General features: G+C 45.4%; 1 protein-coding gene across 5 annotated transcripts in view; it reads left to right on the top strand.

Moving 5' to 3' along the window:
• DUS3L (dihydrouridine synthase 3 like) overlaps positions 1 to 23,370 on the top strand; it is a 48,747-nt gene extending 25,377 nt beyond the window's left edge. For all 5 annotated transcript variants that reach the window (XM_040352397.1, XM_040352399.1, XM_040352398.1 and 2 more), the window contains exons 8-14: positions 2,012 to 2,077; positions 7,293 to 7,403; positions 9,408 to 9,504; positions 13,161 to 13,236; positions 15,828 to 16,016; positions 17,920 to 18,048; positions 22,812 to 23,370. In XM_040352397.1, coding sequence (XP_040208331.1) covers positions 2,012 to 2,077; positions 7,293 to 7,403; positions 9,408 to 9,504; positions 13,161 to 13,236; positions 15,828 to 16,016; positions 17,920 to 18,048; positions 22,812 to 22,884 — 741 coding nt within the window. In that variant the 3' untranslated portion in view covers positions 22,885 to 23,370. The remainder of the gene's footprint in view (positions 1 to 2,011; positions 2,078 to 7,292; positions 7,404 to 9,407; positions 9,505 to 13,160; positions 13,237 to 15,827; positions 16,017 to 17,919; positions 18,049 to 22,811) is intronic.
• Positions 23,371 to 24,125: the final 755 nt, after the last annotated feature.

A 24,125-nucleotide genomic window follows, 5' to 3' on the forward strand; every position in this document is an offset into this window, starting at 1 on the left:
CCGCCCAATCGTGTTAGAGGCCTAAAATAGTAATGAAAAGCAAAACATTTGTGTATAGATATAAAAAAATATTATAAACATTTTCTTCCCCCTTTTTTTTTTTTAAAAGTGATCACATTCCCTGTGATCTCAGCTGCATAAGAGTTGGGGTAGGAGAAGCAGCAGCACACTGATCTTCCCAGTGAAAAGCTGTGCGGGGAGGGGGGGGGGGGGTCAGGACAAGTCTGATCATGGAGGAGAGCAGGCTGAATTCTCGGCACAGCCAGAAAACTGGACACGGTGATTGTAAATCCTCACCTTGTAAAACAAGGCATTGTTTAATACAGTAGTACCTTGGTTTATGAGCATAATCCGTTCCAGTAGAATGCTTGTAATCCAAAGCACTCGTATATCAAAGCGAGTTTCCCCATAGGAAACTCAGGTAATTTGTTCCAGTGTCACTGCTAGTGTATGCAGTACCGCATGTGGCCAGAGGGGGGGGGGCATCGGAGACACTCAGAAACGCTTAGAGACCACTTGGAGTCGTTCAAAGACATTTGGGAACGGCACCAACCTCTGGCCACATGCGGTACTGCACACCCCAGAGGCGAGACAATGCTCGCACATTGAGTCAGGATTTAAAAAAAAAAAAAAAAAAAACGGCTCCTATTGCGAAACGCTCGTAAACCGTGTTTCTCGCAATCCAAGGTTTTACTGTATAGGAATTAAAAGGCAAAACGTCATGTTTATTCATGATGTATTCTTCTCATTGTTAAGCTGTAAAGTTGCATTGTTTATCAATAAAACTCTTTGTAAAAGAAATTAAAGGCAAAACATTTGTGTATAGATACATTTTTTATAAGTGATCACATTCCCTCTGTACTCTGCATAAGAACTGGGAAAGGAGAAGCAATAGTACACTGAGCTTCCCAGTGAATGGCTGTATGTGGGGGGGAGGGTATCGAGACAATCATTGGAGGAGAGCAGGCTGGTTTCCCAGCACAGCTAGAAAACTGACCACGCTGTGTTCTCCTGCTTAGTGTGGTCTGCTTTTAATAGAAAAGCAGAGAAACTGTCAGGATCACCAGGGATTTCACATAAAGGAAGCAATACAAAGAGAATAGGAGACTTTCTCATACAAGTACATGGTGCAGCAGGGGCATATCAGGAATATGAAGAGTTGGATTTACATACTTGTTATATACCGTATTTATCAGGGTATACTGCGCGCCAGCGTATAACGCGCACCCCAAACTTAGAAAGGTAAAAAAGGAAAAAAAAGAAAACTTAAATTTTTGCTCTGTGTCCATCGGCGGCCTTGTCCGGCGTCCGTCTGCGGCCTTGCGCGGGGTCCGTCCAGCCTTGTGGGTGTCCGTCTGCGGCTTCCTTGCGCCGGGTCCATCTGTGGCTTTGGAGGTGTCCATCTGTGGCCTCCATCCAGGTGTCCGTCTCCGTCCAGCGTGTCCAGTGTTCGTTTTTGGATTTGGCGCGAGCCATGAGGAGCCGTATTTCCTGTGTGTTCGGCTCCTCTCGGCTTGTCTCGGCTTCTCTCCGCTCCTCTCGCGTGGCTGCGGGCGGAGCCTAGCCGAGTGCGCAGTACACTCGGCTCTAGGCTGCGGGGGGGCGGAGCCGAGCGTGGCCGAGTCTAGCCAAGTGCGCAGTACTCTCGGCTCTAGGCTGCGGCGGGCGGAGCCGAGCGTGGCCGAGTCTAGCCAAGTGCGCAGTACTCTCGGCTCTAGGCTAGCGGCTCAGAGACAGCGGGGATCGGCGTATATCGTGCACCCATGAAAGTGCGCAGGTATATGCCGATAAATACGGTAGTTTGCTTGGGCCGACACTGGCTCAAATGAACCATTTGCATAATTTGGTTCTGCAGCCTGTATCATACTGTAGTAGCTGCATACAGTATGCAGTGCTTGGGTGTGTGAGAAGTATGGTGTGTCCTCTATACTGGGGTAAGTGGATTATGTTTTTTTGCTTGTGTTTAAAATATTTCTTGGTTCCAGAGCTTGAATGTTTTCTTTTTCCATAGGGTGGTGGTTGTGGATTAATGACGAGAACTAATAAATTTGAACAGATTGTGAAAGGAATGAATTCGGTAAGTTCACAGAGGAAGTATATGTGGAGAATATCTTTCTCTTTCTATATTGAAGGGTGCATGTACCGGTATATAAAAACATGAAATAAAGTAAAAGGGAAGATGACATAATATGCTGTATACAGTTTTGTAATTGCTTCCTGAAAACAGTTTTTTTTTTTTTTCTCTGTGAATTGCAAAGCTCTGGCACTCCGGGTCTCTCCTTCCCCTGACTGTGGCTGGTGGGCGCTTGAAAACCCTGGCACTATGGACACTGGCGGGGGGATATCTCAGTTCCCTCATTGTCAGCACGGTTATAGGACGCCCTGCTGCACAGAGAAGTGCTGGGGCTTTGCAGTCACTGAAATATTTTTTTTTTTTAGGAACTGATTTTTAATACTATTTGTGTATGGATCAGAGTTAAGGGGAGCAACATTTAACTGGTGAGTTTCTGAACCCCCTTTTCTTCTATTTTAAAGAGGGACTTGCATTATGATGATGACAAATATATTTTTATATTTTCTCTTATTGGAAAACGATATTAAACTATATATATATATATATATAATATATATATATATATTTATCTTGTTTACCTTAATTTTGATGTAGATTTTCAGTACATTGCTTGTCACGTAAACTAAATATAAAATGTTATAGATAGAATACTTATTTACTACTGTGCTCTGAATAGCCTGTGTGTCAGTAGACCTTAGGCCCCTTTCAAACTTATACGACTTCCCCCAAGATTTGTGATGGCAAAGTAGCATGGCAAGTCGTTTCCCATGATTTCCAATGACAACCATTCATATTAGTATGACTTCAAGTCATTCCAACTTCAAAGTAGTCCCTGCACTACTTTGGTCCGATTTTGATGCCACTTACACAGGCATTCCATGAAATCGCGGCAAAATCACGCAACTTTGAAGTCACACTAGTGTGAAAGGGGCCTAAAGGGCTCATTTACACTTGCTTCAGCTTCAACGCACATTAACCACTAGCCGACCAGCCGCCGCAGTTATACGCTCGGCTGCGCGAAATCACGTAGGTATACGTAATTTTGCATTTCAGCCACTAGGGGCGCGTACGGGTAAATTCAGGGCAGGTAAATATAACATGTTTCATTTTTTTTTTTCTTTAAAAAAAAACAAAAACAAAAACGTTACAATCACTTTAAAATGAGAGTAAACTCCCTTGATTGATTTAACCTATAGGTAAGCCTATAATAAGGCTTACCTTTAGGTAAATATCTCCTAAACATGCACCTTAGAAGCAGCCAGTCACATCACCGGCGCATGTGCTCTGAAGGAACAGCATGCCTGTGCCGTTTCTTCAGAGCTCGTGCTGTAATCGGTGACTTCTGTGTGAATGCGCGGGAGTGACGTCATCGTGTCTTGGCCATTCATACCACCGAAGCCTGTGAACCTGGAAGGAAGACCAGGGGAAGATGGAAGTGCCTACTGCAGTGACTGTGCGCCGCTGGAGGCTTAGTTTTCAGGTAAGTCTGAAGCGATGCATACTAGCACAATATGACTTAAACTGCCTGGTGCTCCCCTTTTTTTATTTTTTTTTTCGGTTTACTACCACTTTAATAGCAGGATAGCAAATGCTATACACCGAAGTGACATAAGATGTCTCTTTCATACCTAGTGGAGTCAGTATGCCGGAGCAGTGCTAAACAAAAGTCTACAAACATTGTATCTTTGAATCAGCCTGTAATATATGTTTTTTTTTTTTCTAATCATTAGACCCCTTTACACTGAAGGTGTTTTTCAGGCGCTTTAGCGCTAAAAATAGCGCCTGAAAAAAGCCTCATCTGCAATCCCAATGTGAAAGCCCAAATGCTTTCACACTGGGACGCTGCGCTGATAGGATGTCAAAGTCCTGTAAGCAGCTTCTTTGAGGCACTTTAGGAGCAGTGAATACACCGCTCCTAAAGCGCCCCTGCCCATTGAAATCAATGGGCAGCACCGCCAAAGTGCAGCAGCGCTTTGCAGGCACTTTTAACCCTTTATTCGGCCACTAAAAGCGCCTGAAAAGCACCGCAAAAAATGACGGTAAAGCGCCGCTAGTTTTGGTGGAGAGGCCTGGGCTCTTAGTTTCAACTGCATAGTTAAGGCCACTGTGTGCCTTTACGCTAACCAGCTTTCCCTTTGTGAACAGCAATATCTAAATATCCAAAAAGTACAGTGATGACTTGCAGTTCTCTAGCCACTTAAGCCCCGGACCAAAATGCAGCCTAAAGACCCAAGGTGTTTTTACAGTTCGGGACTGCATCGCTTTAACAGACAATTGCACGGTCATGCGACGTGGCCCCCAAACAAAATTGGCGTCCTTTTTTTCCCCACAAATAGAGCTTTCTTTTGGTGGTATTTGATCACCTCTGCGGTTTTTATTTTTTGCGCTATAAACAAAGAAAAAGCGACAATTTTGAAAAAAATGCTATATTTTTTACTTTTTGTTATAATAAATATCCCCCAAAAACATATATAAAAACATTTTTTTTCCTCAGTTTAGGCCGATACGTATTCTTCGACCTATTTTTAGTAAAAAAAATCGCAATAAGCGTTTATCGATTGGTTTGCGCAAAATTTATAGCGTTTACAAAATAGGGGATAGTTTTATTGCATTTTTATTATTATTTTTTTTTTTTTTTTTACTACTAATGGCGGCGATCAGCGATTTTTTTTTTTTTCATGACTGCGACATTATGGCGGACACTTCGGACAATTTTGACACATTTTTGGGACCATTGTCATTTTCACAGCAAAAAATGCATTTAAATTGCATTCTTTATTGTGAAAATGACAGTTGCAGTTTGGGAGTTAACCACAGGGGGCGCTGTAGGAGTTAGGGTGCACCTAGTGTGTGTTTACAACTGTAAGGGGGTGTGGCTGTAGGACTGACGCGATCGATGCGCCGCCACAGTGAAGCACGGGGAAGCCGTGTTTACATACGGCTCTCCCCGTTCTTCAGCTCCGGGGATCGATCGCGACGGAGCGGCTATAAACAAATAGCCGCGCCGTCGTCCCGGATCGCTCCCCGAGCGAACCCGACCGCCGCATGTAGCGGGGGGGGGGGTCCCGATCGGACCCCCCACCCGCTAGAAGGCAAGGACATACATTAACGCCCATGTGCCTGTACGTGCCATACTGTGGACGTACATTTACATGCGGCGGTCGGGAAGTGGCTAGTTTTGCGTCTGTGCCCCAGGCAACATCTTGCTAGACAATTACGTATATGGCCAGAAGTATGTGGACACCCCTCTTAATGATTGAATTCAGGTGTTCCCGGGGAAGGGTACTTGTCAATGCTACAGCATACAAAGACAAATACTGTATATACTCGAGTATAAGCCGAGGCATCTAATTTTACCACAAAAAAAATGGGAAAACATATTGACTCGAGTATATGCCTAGGGTGTCCATCTGCATGCCTCACTGTGCCTCACTTTGCCTTTACTGTGCCCATGTGCATGCCTCACTGTGCCCATGAATAGACTGACGTTTAACATAGGAGTCTATGTAAGGGGTGCGCGGGTTTTAAAAATCGGTGCTCCTCAGCCGTAGGTCCCCCAAACAAAAAAACTTTGGACACTTGTAGAGAAAAAATTGGGCTACATGTGTGCCAAGTTCCGGGTCCAGCGGACCTACGACCGGCCGGTACCAGGACCCCAAAGTCACCGGAGAAATTACCGTTTAACATGGGAGTCTATGGAAGGGGTGCCCGGCTTTGAAAAATCGCTGCTTCCCGGCCGTAGGTCCCCCGGACACCAGGGAACCCACGGCCGGTCGGTACCGGATCCCCAAAGTCCGGGAGATCGGGTGTAAAAAGGTGACTCGAGTATAAGCCGAGGGGGGCACTTTTAGCACAAAAAAATGTGCTGAAAAACTCGGCTTATACACGAGTATATACGGTACGCACTATTTTTCAGTTCAAGCATAACTGTACCCCTGTGTACAATGCCAGCTCCATATAGACCTGGCGTGATGAGTTTGATGTGGAGGAACTGGAGAGTCCTGACTTCAACCCTACTGAACACAGCTTTGGCATGAGCTGGAATTCTGATTGTGAGCCAGGTCTTCTCCTCCAACATCAGTACCTGACCTCACAAATGGTCTATAGGCTAAATGAGCATAAATTCCCTGAGATCTACACCAGGGGCCAGATTCACGTAGATCAGCGGATCTTAAGATCCGCTCGATCTACCTGATTTAAGATCCGCTCCCGCAAGTTTGCGAGGCAAGTGGGTAATTCACAAACCACTTACCTCCAAACTTGCGGCGGCGGATCGTAAATCCCCCAGCGGAATTCAAATTCCGCGGCTAGGGGGAGTGTACTATTTAAATCAGGCGCGTTCCTGCGCCGATTTAAATGAGCATGCGCCGTCCGCAGAATTTCCTGGAGTGCATTGCTCCCACTGACGTCGCTAGGACGTCAGTGGTTTCGACGTGAGCGTAACTTGCGACGCCCGTGTTTCTGAATCGGCGTACGCAAACGACGTAAGAAAATTTAAAAGCGACGCGGGAACGACGGCTATACTTAACATTGGCTGCGCCTCATAGAAGCAGGGGTAAGTATACGCCGGGAAAGCCGCTACGGAAACGTCGTAACACCACTGCGTCGGGTCCGCGTACGTTCGTGAATTTGCGTATCTCGCTGATTTACATATTATTCAACGTAAATCAGCGGGAACGCCCCCGGCGCCATTTTCAAATTGAAAATAAGATCCGACAGTGTAACACATTGTAACACTGTCGGATCTTAGCCATATCTATGCGTAACTGATTCTATGAATCAGACACATAGATAGGACCAGTGTAAGTCAGAGATACGACGGTGTATCAGGAGATACACCATCGTATCTCTTTGTGAATCTGGCCCCAGAAGTTTGTGGAAAGCCTTCCCAGTGGCATGAAGGCAGTTATCGCCACAAAGGAGAGGCACAACTTTATAACACTGGCCATGGTTTTGGAAATGGAATGTCCAAGAAGCTTATATTGGGTGTAATGGTCGGACATCAACTTTTGGCCACATAATATATATATGTGTTGCAGCTCCGAAGCTTGGAATACCTGAGCGATCAGACCATGTGACGCAGACCACACCTGGAACTAATGGTGCTCAAATAGATCAACACTTAATTCTTACAGCTAGGACATAACAAAAGTGTTTTTTTTTTTTTTTGTTGCAGCCATCTTTGAGAATCTAATATTTTCCACCATCCTATCTCTAGGTTCTAGACGTTCCTCTGACTGTGAAGATCAGAACTGGAGTCCAGGAGAAAGTCAATCTGGCTCATAAGCTTATCCCAGACTTGAGGGAATGGGGAGCTTCTCTGGTCACTGTGAGTTCACATGTTCTAAGACGGGGGTGTACTTAGTTTTTTTTTGTTTTCCGTACCTTTAAAGAGGAATTAAAGTGCAACTTCAGTAATTTTTTCATCTATTAAATCTTCTGCCCTTGTTGTTTTAACTTTGGATAGTAAAACATTTTATTTCTGCATTTCCGCAAATACCTTATACAGCCCACTTTATGTTTCTTCTCTGGTAAAAAAAAAAAAAAAACTTTTTTTTTAAAGCGCCCCCGTCCCTGCATGCTCACACGCAAGTCGCATCCGCTTATGTAAACGACTGAGAGCAATATTCCTAGCACTCGTCCTCTAATTCTAAACAAGTAACCTGTAAAAAATGTTAAAGGGTCACCTATGGAGATTTTTAAGTACCAAAGTTTGGCGGCATGCCAAGAGTGTGCGCAATTTTAAAGCGTGACATGTTAGGTATCTATTTACTCGGCGTAACATCATCTTTCACAGTATACAAAAAAATCTATTAATGCTTTGGTTTTTGTTTATTCATGAAAGTGTTTTGTTTATTTACAACACAAAAAAAGCATTTGTAAAATTGCTGCGCATTTACTGTGTGACAAAAAAAAACTGCCATTTTATTCCCTAGGGTCTCTGATAAAAAATATAAAATTTATAGGGCTAGATTCACATACCTTTAGGCGGGCGTAGCGTATCTCCTATACGCTACGCCGCCGTAACTTTGAGAGGCGAGTATGGTATTCTCAAAAATTTGGGCGTAGCGTATTAGGACTGGCGTAAGCCCGCCTAATTCAAATGTTGAAGCTGTGGGCGTGTTTTATGTATATTAAGTGTGACCCCACGTTTCGATCGGCGCATGTGCCGTCCGTGGACGTATCCCAGTGCGCATGCTCCAAATGACGTCGGCAAATCCTCAATGCTTTCGACGTGAATGTAAATTACGGCCAGCCCCATTCACGGACGAGTTACGCAAACAACGTAAAATTTGAAAAATTTGGCGCGGTTCCGACGTCCATACTTAACATTGGCTGCGCCATCTTTTTGGTGGTTTATCTTTACGCCTAAAAACCCCTTACGTAATCGGCGTATCTTTACTGCGACGGCCGGGCGTACGTTCGTGAATAGGCGTATCTAGCTGATTTGCATATTCTAGGCGTAAATCAGCGTACACGCCCCTAGCGGCCAGCGTAAATATGCAGTTAAGATCGTTGACGGCGTAGAAGACTTGCGCCGGCCGTATCTTAGCAACATTTAAGCGTATCTCAGTTTGAGCATACACTTAAAGTTGCGACGGCGCAGATTCGGACTTGCGACGGCATATCTACTGATAGGCCTGTCGTAAGTCTACCTGAATCTGATTTTTACATGTAGGGGAGAAGTGTCAGAATTGGCTTGGGAGGCAAGTGGTTGAGCTTGTTTACCTTTAGTGTTGGGTAAACTATGAATTAATTGTGCCTGTTATATATTTACATAATTTTTATTTATTTTTTATCACTCAAGATTGATTACTAACAAATGATTAGCAGCCTTCTCCCTATGTTCATCTAGTCTCAATTTTTGCAAATGATTAGTGAGCACTTTTTTCATGATTTATTTTGATAAACCTAGCGCGGTTACATTTCATATTACGCACATAAACTTAAAAATGGCTAACGAGTAGACTTCCAAGGTAAATCTTACAAAACGCACTACTATGCTATGGATAGTAGCACATTATGTCTAAAAGCTCCTGGGGGCACATTTTTGTTAGAAAACTACAGGAGGGGGCGGAGACAAGACCAGTCACCATGCAAAAGTAGAGGGAGCAGCAGTGACCAGTCTGTATTACAGAAAGCTCTTTATTCACACTGGATTACTGCACAGATCTGGCAGATGTACACAAAGCACACAAAGATTCAATTATCTGTAGAATAATAGTTAGAAATCTAGGAGGTGCCAAAGAAAACCTGATCCAAGTACTGCAATTCCTGTTCAACCTTCGGGCTGCATAACCCATTTAATTATTTTGTTTTGTTGTCCTTTTAGCTTCATGGCAGATCCCGAGAGCAGCGCTATACAAAACTTGCAGATTGGGAATATATTAGCCGTTGTGCTAAAATTGCAGATCCACTACCTTTATTTGGTAAGTGATAAACACAAGTGTTCTAGCGAATTAATCTTAAACCTTCTCCCACCTCCATTCTAAGCCCTGTGCTTACTACCCTGTAAAGGAAAGATGTTCATACTTGCCTAATCTAATGGTGCTCTGCTCCAGTCACGTGATCGGGTCCCAGCACCAGTGTAGAGGAGAGACAGTGAATAACTGATGCCCCATAGCAAGTCTGTGAGTGACGTCCCTGTCCAGGATCTGCAGCTGTTGCTGCTGCTCTCTCCTCTCCCCCTGAAGCCGGTGTCTTGTCGATCTAGTTCCCTTATCGGGATGGTTCCCTGCCTGACTGCGCAGGCGCAGACGAAGCCCACGTAACTCTCCGAACCTCGGGCGGCATCCAGGCTCATTCCTTAACATCCCGTGGATTGGAGGATGTTAAAAAAAGAGCCAGGAGGCCGACCGAGCGGAGCAAGCCGTCTGAGCGAAGCGAGGACGTGAGGCCGACTGGCCACTTACCGCAAATTCCACGTCGCCCTGGAGGTTCGGTGATTTCCGTCGGCAAGGATTGCGCCTGCGCAGTTAAGACGGGAACCATATCGATAGGAGGAACCATATCGTCAGATCACCAGCCGCTGGGGAGATCATGCAGAGCCGATCCGCCCTATACGCTGACTACGCAAGCTGCGTAGGGCCCCGCAATCTACTTAAGGCCCCCGCCTCGTCTTGTCTCACATTGACTTGCTGGAGAGAGAATTAGGCTATCTGCTCCCTCCAGTCTGCAGGGGGAGATGGACAGTCGGCACACTTTCCTTCCTCTTTCCACTTATCACATGATGACTGGAGAGAGGAACGAGATGCTGCCTTCAGAACTGTGAGTACATGTGGGAGGGGGAGGAGAGGGGGGACACGCTGATGTAATGGGGCCTCTGATGTAAGGGGGCTGCTGGCAATGGGGCCTCTGATGTAAGGGGGCTTCTGGCAATGGGGCCTCTGATGTAAGGGGGCTGCTGGCAATGGGGCCTCTGATGTAAGGGGGCTGCTGGCAATGGGGCCTCTGATGTAAGGGGGCTGCTGGCAATGGAGACTCTGATGTAAGGGGGCTGCTGGCAATGGAGACTCTGATGTAAGGGGGCTGCTGGCAATGGGGACTCTGATGTAAGGGGGCTGCTGGCAATGGGGACTTTGATGTAAGGGGGCTGCTGGTAATGGGGACTCTGATGTAAGGGGGCTGCTGGTAATGGGGACTCTGATGTAAGGGGGTGCTGTTGGTGACACTCAAAATTAAAGTGGGCCAGTCTGGATGAAGTCCAGGGCCGAATTTTTGTCCCAGCCCTGCCCTCGTGTCATAGCGCATCAATTAATGTCACGGACGCGGGCTCGCTTCTCTCCGATCAAATGGTTTACATGGCTCACGGCATCACGGGTCAGGTAGAGGCCCCCTTAGCAGAATTTTGCTTAGGGCCCCAGGGAGGTCAGGATCGGCACTGGATCATGTGACTGGACCGGAGCACCCTTAGATTGGGTAGATATAGAACACAGCCTTGGAGTCACTGTGCATATGCTCCGTTTGGTATTTATTGCTAGAGAGGTTTTTTATGTTTTGGGAGGGTGCATGTGATCAGCACAGGGGTCATGTAGCCTCATAGGACCGTCATAGAAGAATGAAAGCTCCTTCTACAAGCTCTGACCAGACACTGATAGAAGTCACATGACTGCAATATACTGTTGATGAGAAAAGGTATTTAGCAGCTTATATTTACTTAAATTATTGCATTTCTGTGTACTGTGGGAGACCAGATATAGTGAATGCAGGCTCCTGGGTTTAAGCTTAGTTAACTTTTGAATGGACTTCTACTTTAAAGCCCAACTCTGGGCAGTAAAAAAAAGATTCCTTGCAGTGGGGTTGTGCCCACTGCAAACAATACATTATTTTTGTTTAGAGGAGAAGAGAAACAGTTTTAATTCACTGATCCTCGGCTCCCCCGGCAGTCGGCACTTCCCCACTATCCGGTGGTGGACTTTCTTTGCTGTCCTTGCATCCAGAGCAGGGCTATGAACCCTATAGGTCAGGACCCTAGAACGCTAGAACACGAGGGGTGCAGAAGCGGGGAATGGTCTAGCTGTGGGGAGGAGCGGAGGATAGGGTAAGTATATTTCCTTTTATAGTTCATAGGTATAAACAAGCAATTTAATCCTTGCAGTGCGGACACAGCCACACTGTATAGGATAACTTTATGTTGCCTGGTGTTGGGCTTTAACCACTTAACCCCCGGACCATATTGCTGCCCAAAGACCAGAGTACTTTTTGCGATTCGGGACTGCGTCGCTTTAACAGACAATTGCGCGGTCGTGCGACGTGGCTCCCAAACAAAATTGGCGTCCTTTTTTTCCCACAAATAGAGCTTTCTTTTGGTGGTATTTGATCGCCTCTGCGTTTTTTATTTTTTGCGCTATAAACAAAAATAGAGAGACAATTTTGAAAAAAATAAATATTTTTTACTTTTTGCTAAAATAAATATCCCCCAAAAATATATAAAAAAACATTTTTTTTCCTCAGTTTAGGCCGATACGTATTCTTCTACCTATTTTTCGTAAAAAAAAAACGCAATAAGCGCTTATTGATTGGTTTGCGCAAAAGTTATAGCGTTTACAAAATAGGGGGTATTTTTATGTCATTTTTATTAATATATTTTTTTTACTAGTAATGGTGGCGATCAGCGATTTTTTTTTTTTCGGTATTGCAACATTATGGCGGACACTTTTGACACATTTTTAGGACCTTTGGCATTTTTATAGCGATCAGTGCTATAAAAATGCATTGGATTACTATAAAAATGCCACCGGCAGTGAAGGGGTTAACACTAGGGGGCGGGGAAGGGGTTAAGTATGTCCCTGGGTGTGTTCTTACTGTGGGGGGGTGGCCTCACTAGGGGAAACACTGATCTTCTGTTCATACATTGTATGAACAGAAGATCAGCGTTTCCCCCGCTGACAGGACCGGGAGCTGGGTGTTTACACACACAGCTCCCGGTCCCCGCTCTGTAACGAGCGATCGCGTGTACCCGGCGGCGATCGCGCCCGCCGGGCACACGCACGGGAGTCGGGGGGGAGCGTGTGCGCGCCCCTAGTGGCGGCTGAGAGAGAGGACGTTATACTACGTGCTCTGGCCCAGCAGAGCCAACTTGCCGACGTAGAACGGCGGTGCGCGGTCGGCAAGTGGTTAAAGAGAATCTTTCACTTTACCCTGAATAAGTTGTGGTGTTCTGTCAGGCACTGCCCAAATGATTCTCCCCACCAATCTATACACTTGTTGAAGCCTTGAGTCCAATCCCTTCATAAGCTTTGGGGCCGGTTTATTGTCCTTTTATCCTCTCAAACCCGACAGTCTTGGGCCCGGCGATTGGCCACTTGGGTCCAAGCATTGCATCCTGGGAGGAAGAGCGCCATTCAATCAGGAATATTATTATTATTATTTAGGTACTTCTAAAGCGCTGTCAATTTACGCAGTGCTTTACATATACATTGTACATTCACATCGGTCCCTACCCTCAAGGAGCTTACAATCTAAGGTATATGGAGGACATCTTGTAGTGGATTGGGAGGAGGAGTATTTAGCAGCCAGAATTTGGGCTTTTATTGACTTGAGGGATTTCCACTGTAAGCTCTTAATATCTGTGCTTGCTTTACAGGAAATGGGGATATATTCTCCTTTGAGGATGCTAATCGAGCGATGCAGACTGGGGTTTCAGGAATTATGCTGGCAAGGTCAGTATCCAATAGAAAAGTTTGAAGAACCTCCGTACGTCACAAAATTCTACAGTTCACAAACTAGTTTGTCAAAGGATTAATATGCATTCATAGCTGAGTATGTAATAGTGTCAGGAAAATGGCAAAACAAATAATAATAAACCCTTCCTGCCCACCCCCGGCTACCCTTTATTGGGTCTGCGTGCCCAGTGACAGGAAAGATCGGATAATCACATGACCACTGCAACTGGCTGTCAGTGGTCACTTGATCAGTGATCTCCATTCACTATGCTACTTGACTATGGGCAGAGGCGGCTCTTTAATTAGGCGGTCGCCTAAGGCCTCGCACTCACAGGGGCCTCACGCCTAACTTACCCAATGCATTACCCCAGTTTTGATAGACAGGGAACCTTAACGCTGCTGCTGCTGTGCTCGGGCAGCGTTAAAAGCCCTGACTCAGGAGAGGGGCCGGCAGCGTCCTTAACAACCAGTGAATATCGGTGACACCACCCCTTGTGACGTCAATGACCCAGCATGCCCTCAGTCAATGACGTCACAAGGGGGCGGGTTCACCAGGTGACATCACCCCACCCCTTTAGTTATTAAAAAGCAGGATCTGGCGGGCCGCCTTGTTAAAGGGGGCTTCCAGATTCTGATAAGCCCCCTACCCACAGACCCCCACAACCACCGGCCAGGGTTGTGGGGAAGAGGATCTTGTTCTTGAATAACCCTAGAGCCGCCTTTGACTATGGGATTCTATGTGGTTTATATCCTTTTTGTTACATGTTCCCTGAATCGGGTCAATTTTGGATACGTTACTGAATAGATTCTGCAGACGTTTGTACTAGGGATTGACCGATATCGTTTTTTCTGTGCCGATAGGATACCGATATTTCGGCCACCTCTCCTGCCGATAGCTGATATTTTTTGCCAATATTTTGTACATTTAAAAAATAATTTTTTTACACTGTCCTTTTGAAAAAAAAAATGTGTTTATTATCACTGTTATTGCTGTCACAAGGAATGTAAACATCCCTTGTGACAGTAATAGACATTGACAGGTGCTCTTTATGGAGAGATCGGGGGTCTATACGACCCCAAACCCCTCCTCTGCATTTAAAAGTATTTAACCACTTAAGGACCCCTTCACGCCGATATACGTCGGCAGAATGGCACGGCTGGGCACAATCACGTACCTGTACGTGTCTCTTTAAGCCCAGCCAAGGGGTCGCGAGCGCTGCCGGTGGCGTGCTGGCGACCCGGACCCGGTCCAAAGCTCCGTGAGTGTAAACACACCTTCCCCTTTCTTCATTGTGGCAGTGTCAGTGATCGTCTGTTCCCTGATATAGGGAAAGACGATCACTGACGTCACACGTCCAGCCCCGCCCCACTACAGTTAGAAACACACATGAGGTCACACTTAACCCCTACAGTGCCCCCTAGTGGTTAACTCCTAAACTGCAATTGTAATTTTCACAGAAAACAGTGCATTTTTATAGCACTTTTTGCTGGTCCCAGAAATGTGTCAAAATTGTCAGAAGTGTCCGCCATAATGTCGCAGTCATGAAAAAAATCGCTGATCGCCGCCATTAGTAGTAAATAATAAATATCACCGTGAACAGTAGAGCGAGAGCAATTATTCTAGCCAAAGACCTTCCTCTGTAACTCTAAACATGTAACCAGTAAAAAAAAATTAAAGTGTCGCCAATGGAGATTATTAAATATTTAAAGGGTCACTAAAGGATTTTTTTAGCTAAATGGCTTCCTTTACCTTGCTGCAGTCCTGGTTTCATGTCCTCATTGTTCGTTTTTGCTTTGATGTTGCTGTAATCCTCTGTTCTGAAAAGTCTGTTTCCTGATGAAAAAAGTCATGGGAGCTTTCTCTCTGTGGTCACTAATCAAGGAGGTGTGATTACTGTGTGTCTAAAACCCCTCAGCACCAATCAGTTTTGTTTTACAAACCATCACTGCCCTGTATTGGCTCTGTGTCTCTGTTCACCACAGAAGCATGAAACAACATGCAAAAACTAAACTGAAACTGTAGGTACATTATATAATTGATTTTTATCTATTTTTAATAATTTTTAAAAGAAATCAGTTAACTATTACCCTGTAAACAGTCATTTCAGCGAAAAAAATAAATTCCTTTACAACTCCTTTAAGTTTGGCGCCATACCACGAGTGTGCGCAATTTTAAAGCATGACAAGTTAGGTATCTCTTTACTCTGCATAACATCATCTTTCACATTATACAAAATAATTGTGCTAACTTAAATGTTTTTTGTTTGTTTTTTCAAAAAAAGTCCAGTTTCAATATTTTTTTTGTGCAAATACCATGTGGCATAAAAAGTTGCAATGACCACCATTTTATTCTAAGGGTGTCTGCTAAATAAATATATAGTATTTGGGGGTTCTGAGTAATTTTCTAGCAAATAAAATATGATTTTTACATGTCGGAGAGGAGTGCTTGTTTAAAAAACAATCTCCTTCCTTTCTATTACAACAGATCTCCTGTAATTGTCATTTCAGAGTAGCTAGAAATATGTGTGAGGACACATGACCAGTCTGTCTGCGGTCTTTTCTTAACCATTCTTCTTTCCTGGTTGCAGAGGTGCGCTGGTAAAGCCTTGGCTATTCACAGAGATTAAAGAGCAGAGGCACTGGGACATTTCCTCCTCCGAGAGATTCGGTATTCTCCGAGAATTCACCAACCACGGCATGGAGCACTGGGGGTCGGACACCTCGGGGCTGGAGAAAACAAGGCGCTTTATGCTGGAGTGGCTCTCCTTCCTCTGCAGGTATGACAGATGTACAATGTATGCATCCATTGCTATGTTGAAGCTCAGATCAAGGCAAAAAAAAAAGCCTTTAATTCTTTTAAGTTTTTCTTAGGAGATGTCATGCTGTTTGTTTTTATACAGCTAGTTTAGATATCTCTTTATCTTTTATTTAAAGTCGAGCTCCACCCTAAAGTGGAACTTCCACTCATCGTAACCCTCCCCTCCTCCGGTGTCACATTTGACACCTTTCAGGGGGGAGGGGGGTGCACATACCTGTCTAAAGACCGGTATTTGTACCCACTTCCAGCCACACAGTCTGCGGGTAGACTGCGGGCAGGTCGTCAAATCCGCCCCCCCCCCCTTCGTTGTGTTCTGGGAAACGCTCGCCTCCCAGAACACAGCGGGGACCAGTGAGGACGGTCCACACGACGCGCATGCGTCGTAGGGAACTGGGCAGTGAAACCGCAATGCTTCACTTCCTGATTCCCTCACAGAGGATGGATGTGGGGGCAGCAGGGTGATGAGCGATCGCTCGTCCTCTGCTGCCGACGGCGCTGGATTCCAGGACAGGTCAGTGTGCTAATATTAACCATTAAGACCCGGACCTTTAGGCAGCTAAAGGACCCGGCCAGTTTTTGCGATTCGGCACTGCGTCGCTTTAACTGACAATTGCGTGGTCGTGCGACGTGGCTCCCAAACAAAATTGGCATACTTTTTTTCCCACAAATAGAGCTTTCTTTTGGTGGTATTTGATCACCGCTGCGATTTTTATTTTTTGCGCTATAAACAAAAATAGAGCGACAATTTTGAAAAAAATGCAATATTTTTGACTTTTTGCTATAATAAATATCCACAAAAATATATAAAAAAATATAAAATAGGGGATAGTTTTATTGCATTTTTATTTTTTTACTACTAATGGCGGCTATCAGCGATTTTTTTCATGACTGCGACATTATGGCGGACACATCGGACAATTTTGACACATTTTTGGGACCATTGTAATTTTCACAGCAAAAAATACATTTAAAATGCATTGTTTACTGTGAAAATGACAATTGCAGTTTGGGAGTTAACCGCTGTGTTTACATACAGCTCTCCCCGTTCCTCAGCTCCGGGGAGCGATCGCGGGACTCCATCGGCGATTGGGTCCGCGAGTCCCATGGCCGTGATCACGGAGCTTCGGACCGGGTCGCGGGAGCGCAACCCCACGGGCTTAAAGAGCCACGTACAGGTACGTGGATGTGCCCAGCCGTGCCATTCTGCCGACGTATATCGGCGTGAAGGTGTCCTTAAGTGGTTAAAAGACAGCAGCTGCTTGACAGCCTTCCGACGGTCGCATACAGCGCGTCGCCAGTTGCCGAAAGAAGCTGAACGTCGGTGCGGCTCTATGCGGCGCCTGCGCACCGACGTTCGGCTACTTTCGGGAACTTGTGACGCGCTGTATGCGACGGTCGGAAGAGCTGTCAATCAAATAGGAACGCCCAGTCCCGCAGCCCATACCCGGAAGCCGCGGAGAACATCTATCTTTAAAACGGTAAGTACTGCATTGATTTTTAAAAGAACACCCGATTCTGCTTAGTAAAATTGGCCTCAATCTAATGTTAAAAATTGATTATTTGGGTGAACCTCCACTTTAAGCAGTGACCGTGCAGTCATAGAGTTGAAGGCGTGCAATTGAGAGTACTTCCAGCACAGAACAGCAATGGCAACTGTACATACACACGTCGCAGCACATCGCTAAATCTGCTGCCACATCTATGAGTGTGACCAGCAGAACTGGCTAATGTAACATTCAGATTATTCCAATTTCTGGCTTTAGAAAATTGGCATTGTACAGAATGTTTATATAGCATAAGCAGTTCACTGATTGTAATTGTTGCCAAGTTCTTCTTTAATCCTGTGTTTTTTTTGGTTCCAGGTATATTCCTGTTGGCTTACTAGAACGTCTGCCTCAGAAGATCAATGAGCGTCCGCCCTACTATATGGGAAGAGACTACATGGAGACATTAATGGCCAGCCAGAATGTGGGAGACTGGATAAAGATCAGGTGATTAGATTTGGAGCGTTTGACCTGCTTTGTTGGTTCCCATATCTGTCTTCTTTGGGGTTGATATTGGAGGCTTTTGTAACTTTTCTGATCGTATTGTTTATGCAATCCTTTCATTTTTGTATTTGGTATGTCCTGGTGTATCACTTGAGACTGACCCAGTAGCCAACCATGTGCCCGTATCTATCCTGATTTCTCATTTGTTTTTGATGTCTGCAGGATTGGCTACTATATGTATCGTTACTCTCTTGTATCTTTTGGAAAGTAAAAAAATGACATGGCGTCTGTGGTCAGTAGGAGGAGGAATAGAGCCCCATCATTGGTATTAGCGGAAGGAATAGTGCCCCATCATTGGTATTAGCGGAAGGAATAGTGCCCCATCCTTGGTATTAGCGGAAGGAATAGTGCCCCATCATTGGTATTAGTGGAAGGAATAGTGCCCCATCATTGGTATTAGTGGAAGGAATCGTGCCCCATCCTTGGTATTAGTGGAAGGAATAGTGCCCCATCATTGGTATTAGCGGAAGGAATAGTGCCCCATCCTTGGTATTAGTGGAAGGAATAGTGCCCCATCATTGGTATTGTTGGAAGGAATAGTGCCCCATCCTTGGTATTAGCGGAAGGAATAGTGCCCCATCATTGGTATTAGCGGAAGGAATAGTGCCCCATCCTTGGTATTAGCGGAAGGAATAGTGCCCCATCCTTGGTATTAGCGGAAGGAATAGTGCCCCATCCTTGGTATTAGCGGAAGGAATAGTGCCCCATCCTTGGTATTAGTGGAAGGAATAGTGCCCCATCATTGGTATTAGTGGGAGGAATAGTGCCCCATCATTGGTATTAGTGGAAGGAATAGTGCCCCATCCTTGGTATTAGCGGAAGGAATAGTGCCCCATCATTGGTATTAGCGGAAGGAATAGTGCCCCATCCTTGGTATTAGCGGAAGGAATAGTGCCCCATCCTTGGTATTAGCGGAAGGAATAGTGCCCCATCCTTGGTATTAGCGGAAGGAATAGTGCCCCATCCTTGGTATTAGCGGAAGGAATAGTGCCCCATCCTTGGTATTAGCGGAAGGAATAGTGCCCCATCCTTGGTATTAGCGGAAGGAATAGTGCCCCATCATTGGTATTGGCGGAAGGAATAGTGCCCCATCATTGGTTTTAGCAGAAGGAATAGTGCCCCATCCTTGGTATTAGTGGAAGGAATAGTGCCCCATCATTGGTATTAGCGGAAGGAATAGTGCCCCATCCTTGATATTAGTGGGAGGAATAGTGCCCCATCCTTGGTATTAGTGGAAGGAATAGTGCCCCATCATTGGTATTGGCGGAAGGAATAGTGCCCCATCATTCATATTGGCAGGAGAAATACTGCCCCATCATTGGGAATGCTGCACACCAAGATGCAAAATAATATTCTTCCTTTAAGAAAATAGCCGGAAGGTACAATTCTGACGTTTTATAGTAGGCACAAAGCTTTCTCAAAGAAACTAGCAGGGGGGAGACTTGCACTGATCAGCCAAAACATCCCTGACCCATTGAGGCATGGTCGCCAATAAAGAAAGCATCACACTGCCTCTGCTGGCTTGCATTCTTCCTATGGTGCATCCTGGTGCCGCCTTCTTCCCCATGTAAGTGACCATCCACATGATGTAAAATAAAACACACGTGATTCAGCAGACCAGGCCATCGTCTTCCATTTCTCTGTGGTCCAGTTCTGGTGCTCACGTGCCCATAGTAGGCTCTTTTGGCTGTGGACAGGGGTTAGCATGGGCACCCTGACCGGTCTGCAGCCCTGCAGCTCCATACACAACAAACAGCAATGCACGGTGTGTTCCGACACCTTTCCATCAGACAGGCATTAATGAGCCTTGGCTGCCATGTCCCTTTAGGCAGTTTTCCTCCCTTGGACCACTTTTGGTCAGTCCTGACCTTTGCAGATCGGGAACATCCCACAAGAGCTGGAATTTTGTAGTTGCTCTTGCCAAGTCATTTAGCCATTACAATTTGGCTCTTGTCAAAGTCCCTCAAATCTTTACACTTGCCCATTTTTTTCTGCTTTCAAACATAACCTTCAGGGACAACATGTTCACTTGCTGCCTATAAGTCTCACCTATCTTCAGAAGTCATTGTCACAAGATAATCCATGGTATTCACTGTACCTGTCAGTGGTCATATCGTTATGGCTAATCTGTGTATACCCCCCCCAGAGGTCCTTAGTATACCCTGGGAATGTGTTCAGAGAAATGGTACTTCACTGGCTTTTATGATGATTCAGTGAATTTTAAGTGATTATAAAGGAAATCTTTCTATTAAAAAAAAATTGCAGACATCTCCATACATACCTGCTCTGTGCAAGTGGCCCTGCATCTCCTCTTGTCAGGTTCTCTGCTGGCACTCCTGGCCCCTCCTCCCTGTACAGTGCCCCCATGGGAAGCTGCTTTCCATGGTGGCACTTGTGCACGCTCGCTCCTGAGCCTCGACTCGTCACTGGTTTTGATTGACAGCAAAATCTGTAAAGATGAACTCACACTAGACCCCCTTCCCCACCGGTTCCACTGTACCAGTGTCCCGCGATCCCCCACTGTCAGACACTGGGACACCACTTAACCAGTTCAGGGATTTAAAATCCCCACGGCTTAATCCCCTATTTGTACCTCTCGGCGTGTACAGATAGGAGGCATTCTAATTGGTCAGCACTGTCACATGGATGGCGCTGACCAATCAGGATCTGCCTATTCTTTCCTGTCAGTGCTGGTGGAGTGGAGAGAAAGCCAAGAGGATTCCGAATTCCTGAACTGGTAAAGCAATGTCCCGGTGCCTTACGGGGGGAGTGGGTGTGGGGGTCGGGTCCAGTGTGAGTTCACGTTACAGATTTTCTGTAAAGGTGAATTTACCGTTTTAAGGTAAAAAAAAATGTTTAGGCTTTGAAACCACTTTAATTTTATTGCACACAAACATTTTAGACAACTGTGTGCTTCCAACCTTGTAATAAGTTTGGGTAAGGTCCTTTTTTGGGTTCCCTATGTCCAAAGCCATCTCCATAAAAACATCCTGACCTCAACCCTTTGGGATGAAGTGGAACACTGATTGTAAGGCAGGTTTTTTCACCCAACATCCATACCAGACCTCACAAATGTTCTTTTGGCTAACTGGGCACAAATTCCCCCAGACACACTCCAAAATCTTAATGAAAAGCCTTCCCAGAAGACCCGAGCCTGGTATAGAGGGGCCAATTGCATTTTAATGCCCATGGTTTCAGAATGGAATGTCCAACAAGCTCATATAGGTGTGATGGGTAACCTAGCAACAAACCTTTAAAAGCATTTCTTAACCCCAAAAAATACAAAATAAATTAATCCTGCTCCTTTTAAAGTGTTTTATACAGCGCATTGCTTGTGCTGTGTCATTTGGCCCCCTGTAACACCTGAAATACCTGGCTGATTCTGCCAGTTTCTCCGTCCCCTTTGTAAACTGACCACGGTGTATCATGGCTGTTGAGCCCTGACACCGTAGTCAGTTTATATGCCTTCGTAAGTCGCAGCTCTCCTGTCGTCCTGTGTCCTCCTCCCCCACCCCTCCCTACCTGTCTGCCCCTGTGTCAGTGCCAGCCCTCTCCACTCCTGCTGCTCTCATAACTTTTTAAAATGCATATAATACTGCTGGTTCCCTAATGTGTTTGATTAAAAGAAAAAGCCTTCTTTACTGTATTTTAGAGCGGCTCCCTACAGTCACGTGACTGGCCAGCTCTCTCTCTCTTCCTCCTCCTCCTCTCTCCTCCCCGACTGATGTCAGCGGGGGAATCTCAGCCCCGCCCGCTGCATCTGTCAGCCGGGCAGAGAGGAGACGCGGCCGGTAATGTGATCACGGGGAACTGCTGTGAAATCAGGTAAAGGAGGCATTTTGTTTTTAAATTGAACACAAAGACAGGAGCGCCTGTCATTAGGGAGAAAGCAGGATATGTACATTTGTAGGGGTGGGATAACAAACACTTTAAAGCGGGAGTTCACCCAATTATATATTTTTTTCTCTTTTCCCCTTAGATGGATGCTCGTTCTGTCTAGGGGAATCGGCTAGTTGTTTTAAAATATGAGCCGTACTTACCCGTTTTCGAGATGCATCTTCTCCGTCCGGGTATGGGTCTTCGGGAGCGGGCGTTCCTTCTTGATTGACAGTCTTCCGAGAGGCTTCCGACGGTCGCATCCATCGCGTCACTAGTAGCCGAAAGAAGCCGAACGTCGGTGCGGCTCTATACTGCGCACCGACGTTCGGCTTCTTTCGGAAAATCGTGCCGCGATGGATGCGACCGTCGGAAGACTGTCAATCAAGAAGGAATGCCCAGTCCCGCAGCCCATACCCGGAAGCGGCGGAGAAGATGCATCTCGTAAACGGTAAGTACAGCTCATATTTTAAAACAACTAGCCGATTCCCCTAGACAAAACGAGCAGGAATCTAAGGGGAAATAGTGTCATGTGCGGGTGAACCTCCGCTTTAACCATATAGCATACTTTCTGAATGATTCACCTATAAGTAAGCAAGCAGATGCATAGTTCTGATTAAACTAAAGAGAGAGCCAGGCAGCTGGCATGTTCAATAGAGCGGAGAAGTGGCAGCCTCCATAAATCCTTCATGCAGGTTTCCTTTACTGCAGTTAGAACATGATGAACAGAAGTTGGTAGGGGCCCGGGCCCTTGTAATGTTTACTGGTTAACATTTATGGAAGATGCTTGCTGTGCGCCTAGATTATGATTTTCTTTTCTTTTGTTACAGTGAGATGCTGCTGGGACCCGTTCCTCCAAACTTCACCTTCCTCCCAAAACACAAAGCTAATTCTTACAAATGAGTTCCTTTTATTTCAAATACTTGACCAATGGATGGATGGATATTTTATTTTTTAAATAAATGCATTTAATGAATGTAAAGTACATTGTATTTGTTTCTTTGAAGCCAAGCTTGGGGTACAGACTTTGGAGAATGTTCAGTGGATTTACTAAAGACAAATAGACTGCGTTCCTTTTCAAGTGCAGTGACTTATTTTCCACAGGGCTTAGCAAATGTGGTAAAGCGCTGCCGATTTCCATCATCCAATCGCGCACAAGCAAAAAAATGCTGTCTTCTTATTATTTTCCTTGCACCCGATCGGGTATTCTTTACAAAGTGGCGCTTTACAACTTATACTAGGGGGAAATTGGTGCAACTACACTTGCAAAGTGCACAGACTCTGTCTTAGTAAGTTCACCCCTGTATGTATGTTTAGGAGTGGAAATGTAAAGTTATTGGAAAGTGTATGTAAACCCAAGAAGAAAAATTAAAGTCCTTCGAAAACCTCTATTTTTTTTTTTTCCCCTTTCAGAGTGATAAACAAGCATTTTCATGTAGGTCGGCATGTTTGTCTGGTGGTTGTGGATAGGCCTGCTTTCCAGAGAGTCAACCCTCGGTTCAGGTGGCTGTAAACAGATCGCATTTAGCTCCACTGCCAATAAAGTCACCTTCTCCCCTGGACTCTCCTAAAGTTAGACTTTTTTGTATTTCTGTGGTTGGGACAACCCCCTTCCAAAGCAATTAGAACCATATAGATCAGATTTTACCCAAGTGAACTGTGGCCTGTTGTACTTTACAGGTACGAACATGACAGATTATCTTAAAGAGGTACAGGTCTTGTGAGGCTTGGCCCCTTAGTTCCAGTGAAGGGAACTCTTAAGACATCAGCATACCAATACATTTTGGACAATTTCATGCTCCCAACTAGGGATGAGCTTTGTATTCGAGTCGAACCGATGTTTATCGTTCGCGCCAACTTTGAGTTACGTTTCACAGACCATAATTCACTGCGGCATCGCAGTGCATTGGTGGCTGATGATTGGCCAAGCATGCACTATGACCCGCATGCTTGGCCAATCACAGCTTGCAAAAAACGGAGAGCCATAATTGACCAAAGCCAGGGTGGCTTTGGCCAATTATGGCTGAGGGGGTTTAGTACACGCCCCACACTATAAAAGGCCGCCTGCAGGTCGGCCTTGTGTAGTGTGTTGCGGTGGTTAAAAGAGAGAAGAGAGAGAGTGTCATTTTTTGCAGGTAAATAGA

The sequence above is a fragment of the Rana temporaria genome, chromosome 5 (genome assembly GCF_905171775.1).
Source record: "Rana temporaria chromosome 5, aRanTem1.1, whole genome shotgun sequence".
Classification (NCBI taxonomy): domain Eukaryota; kingdom Metazoa; phylum Chordata; class Amphibia; order Anura; family Ranidae; genus Rana; species Rana temporaria.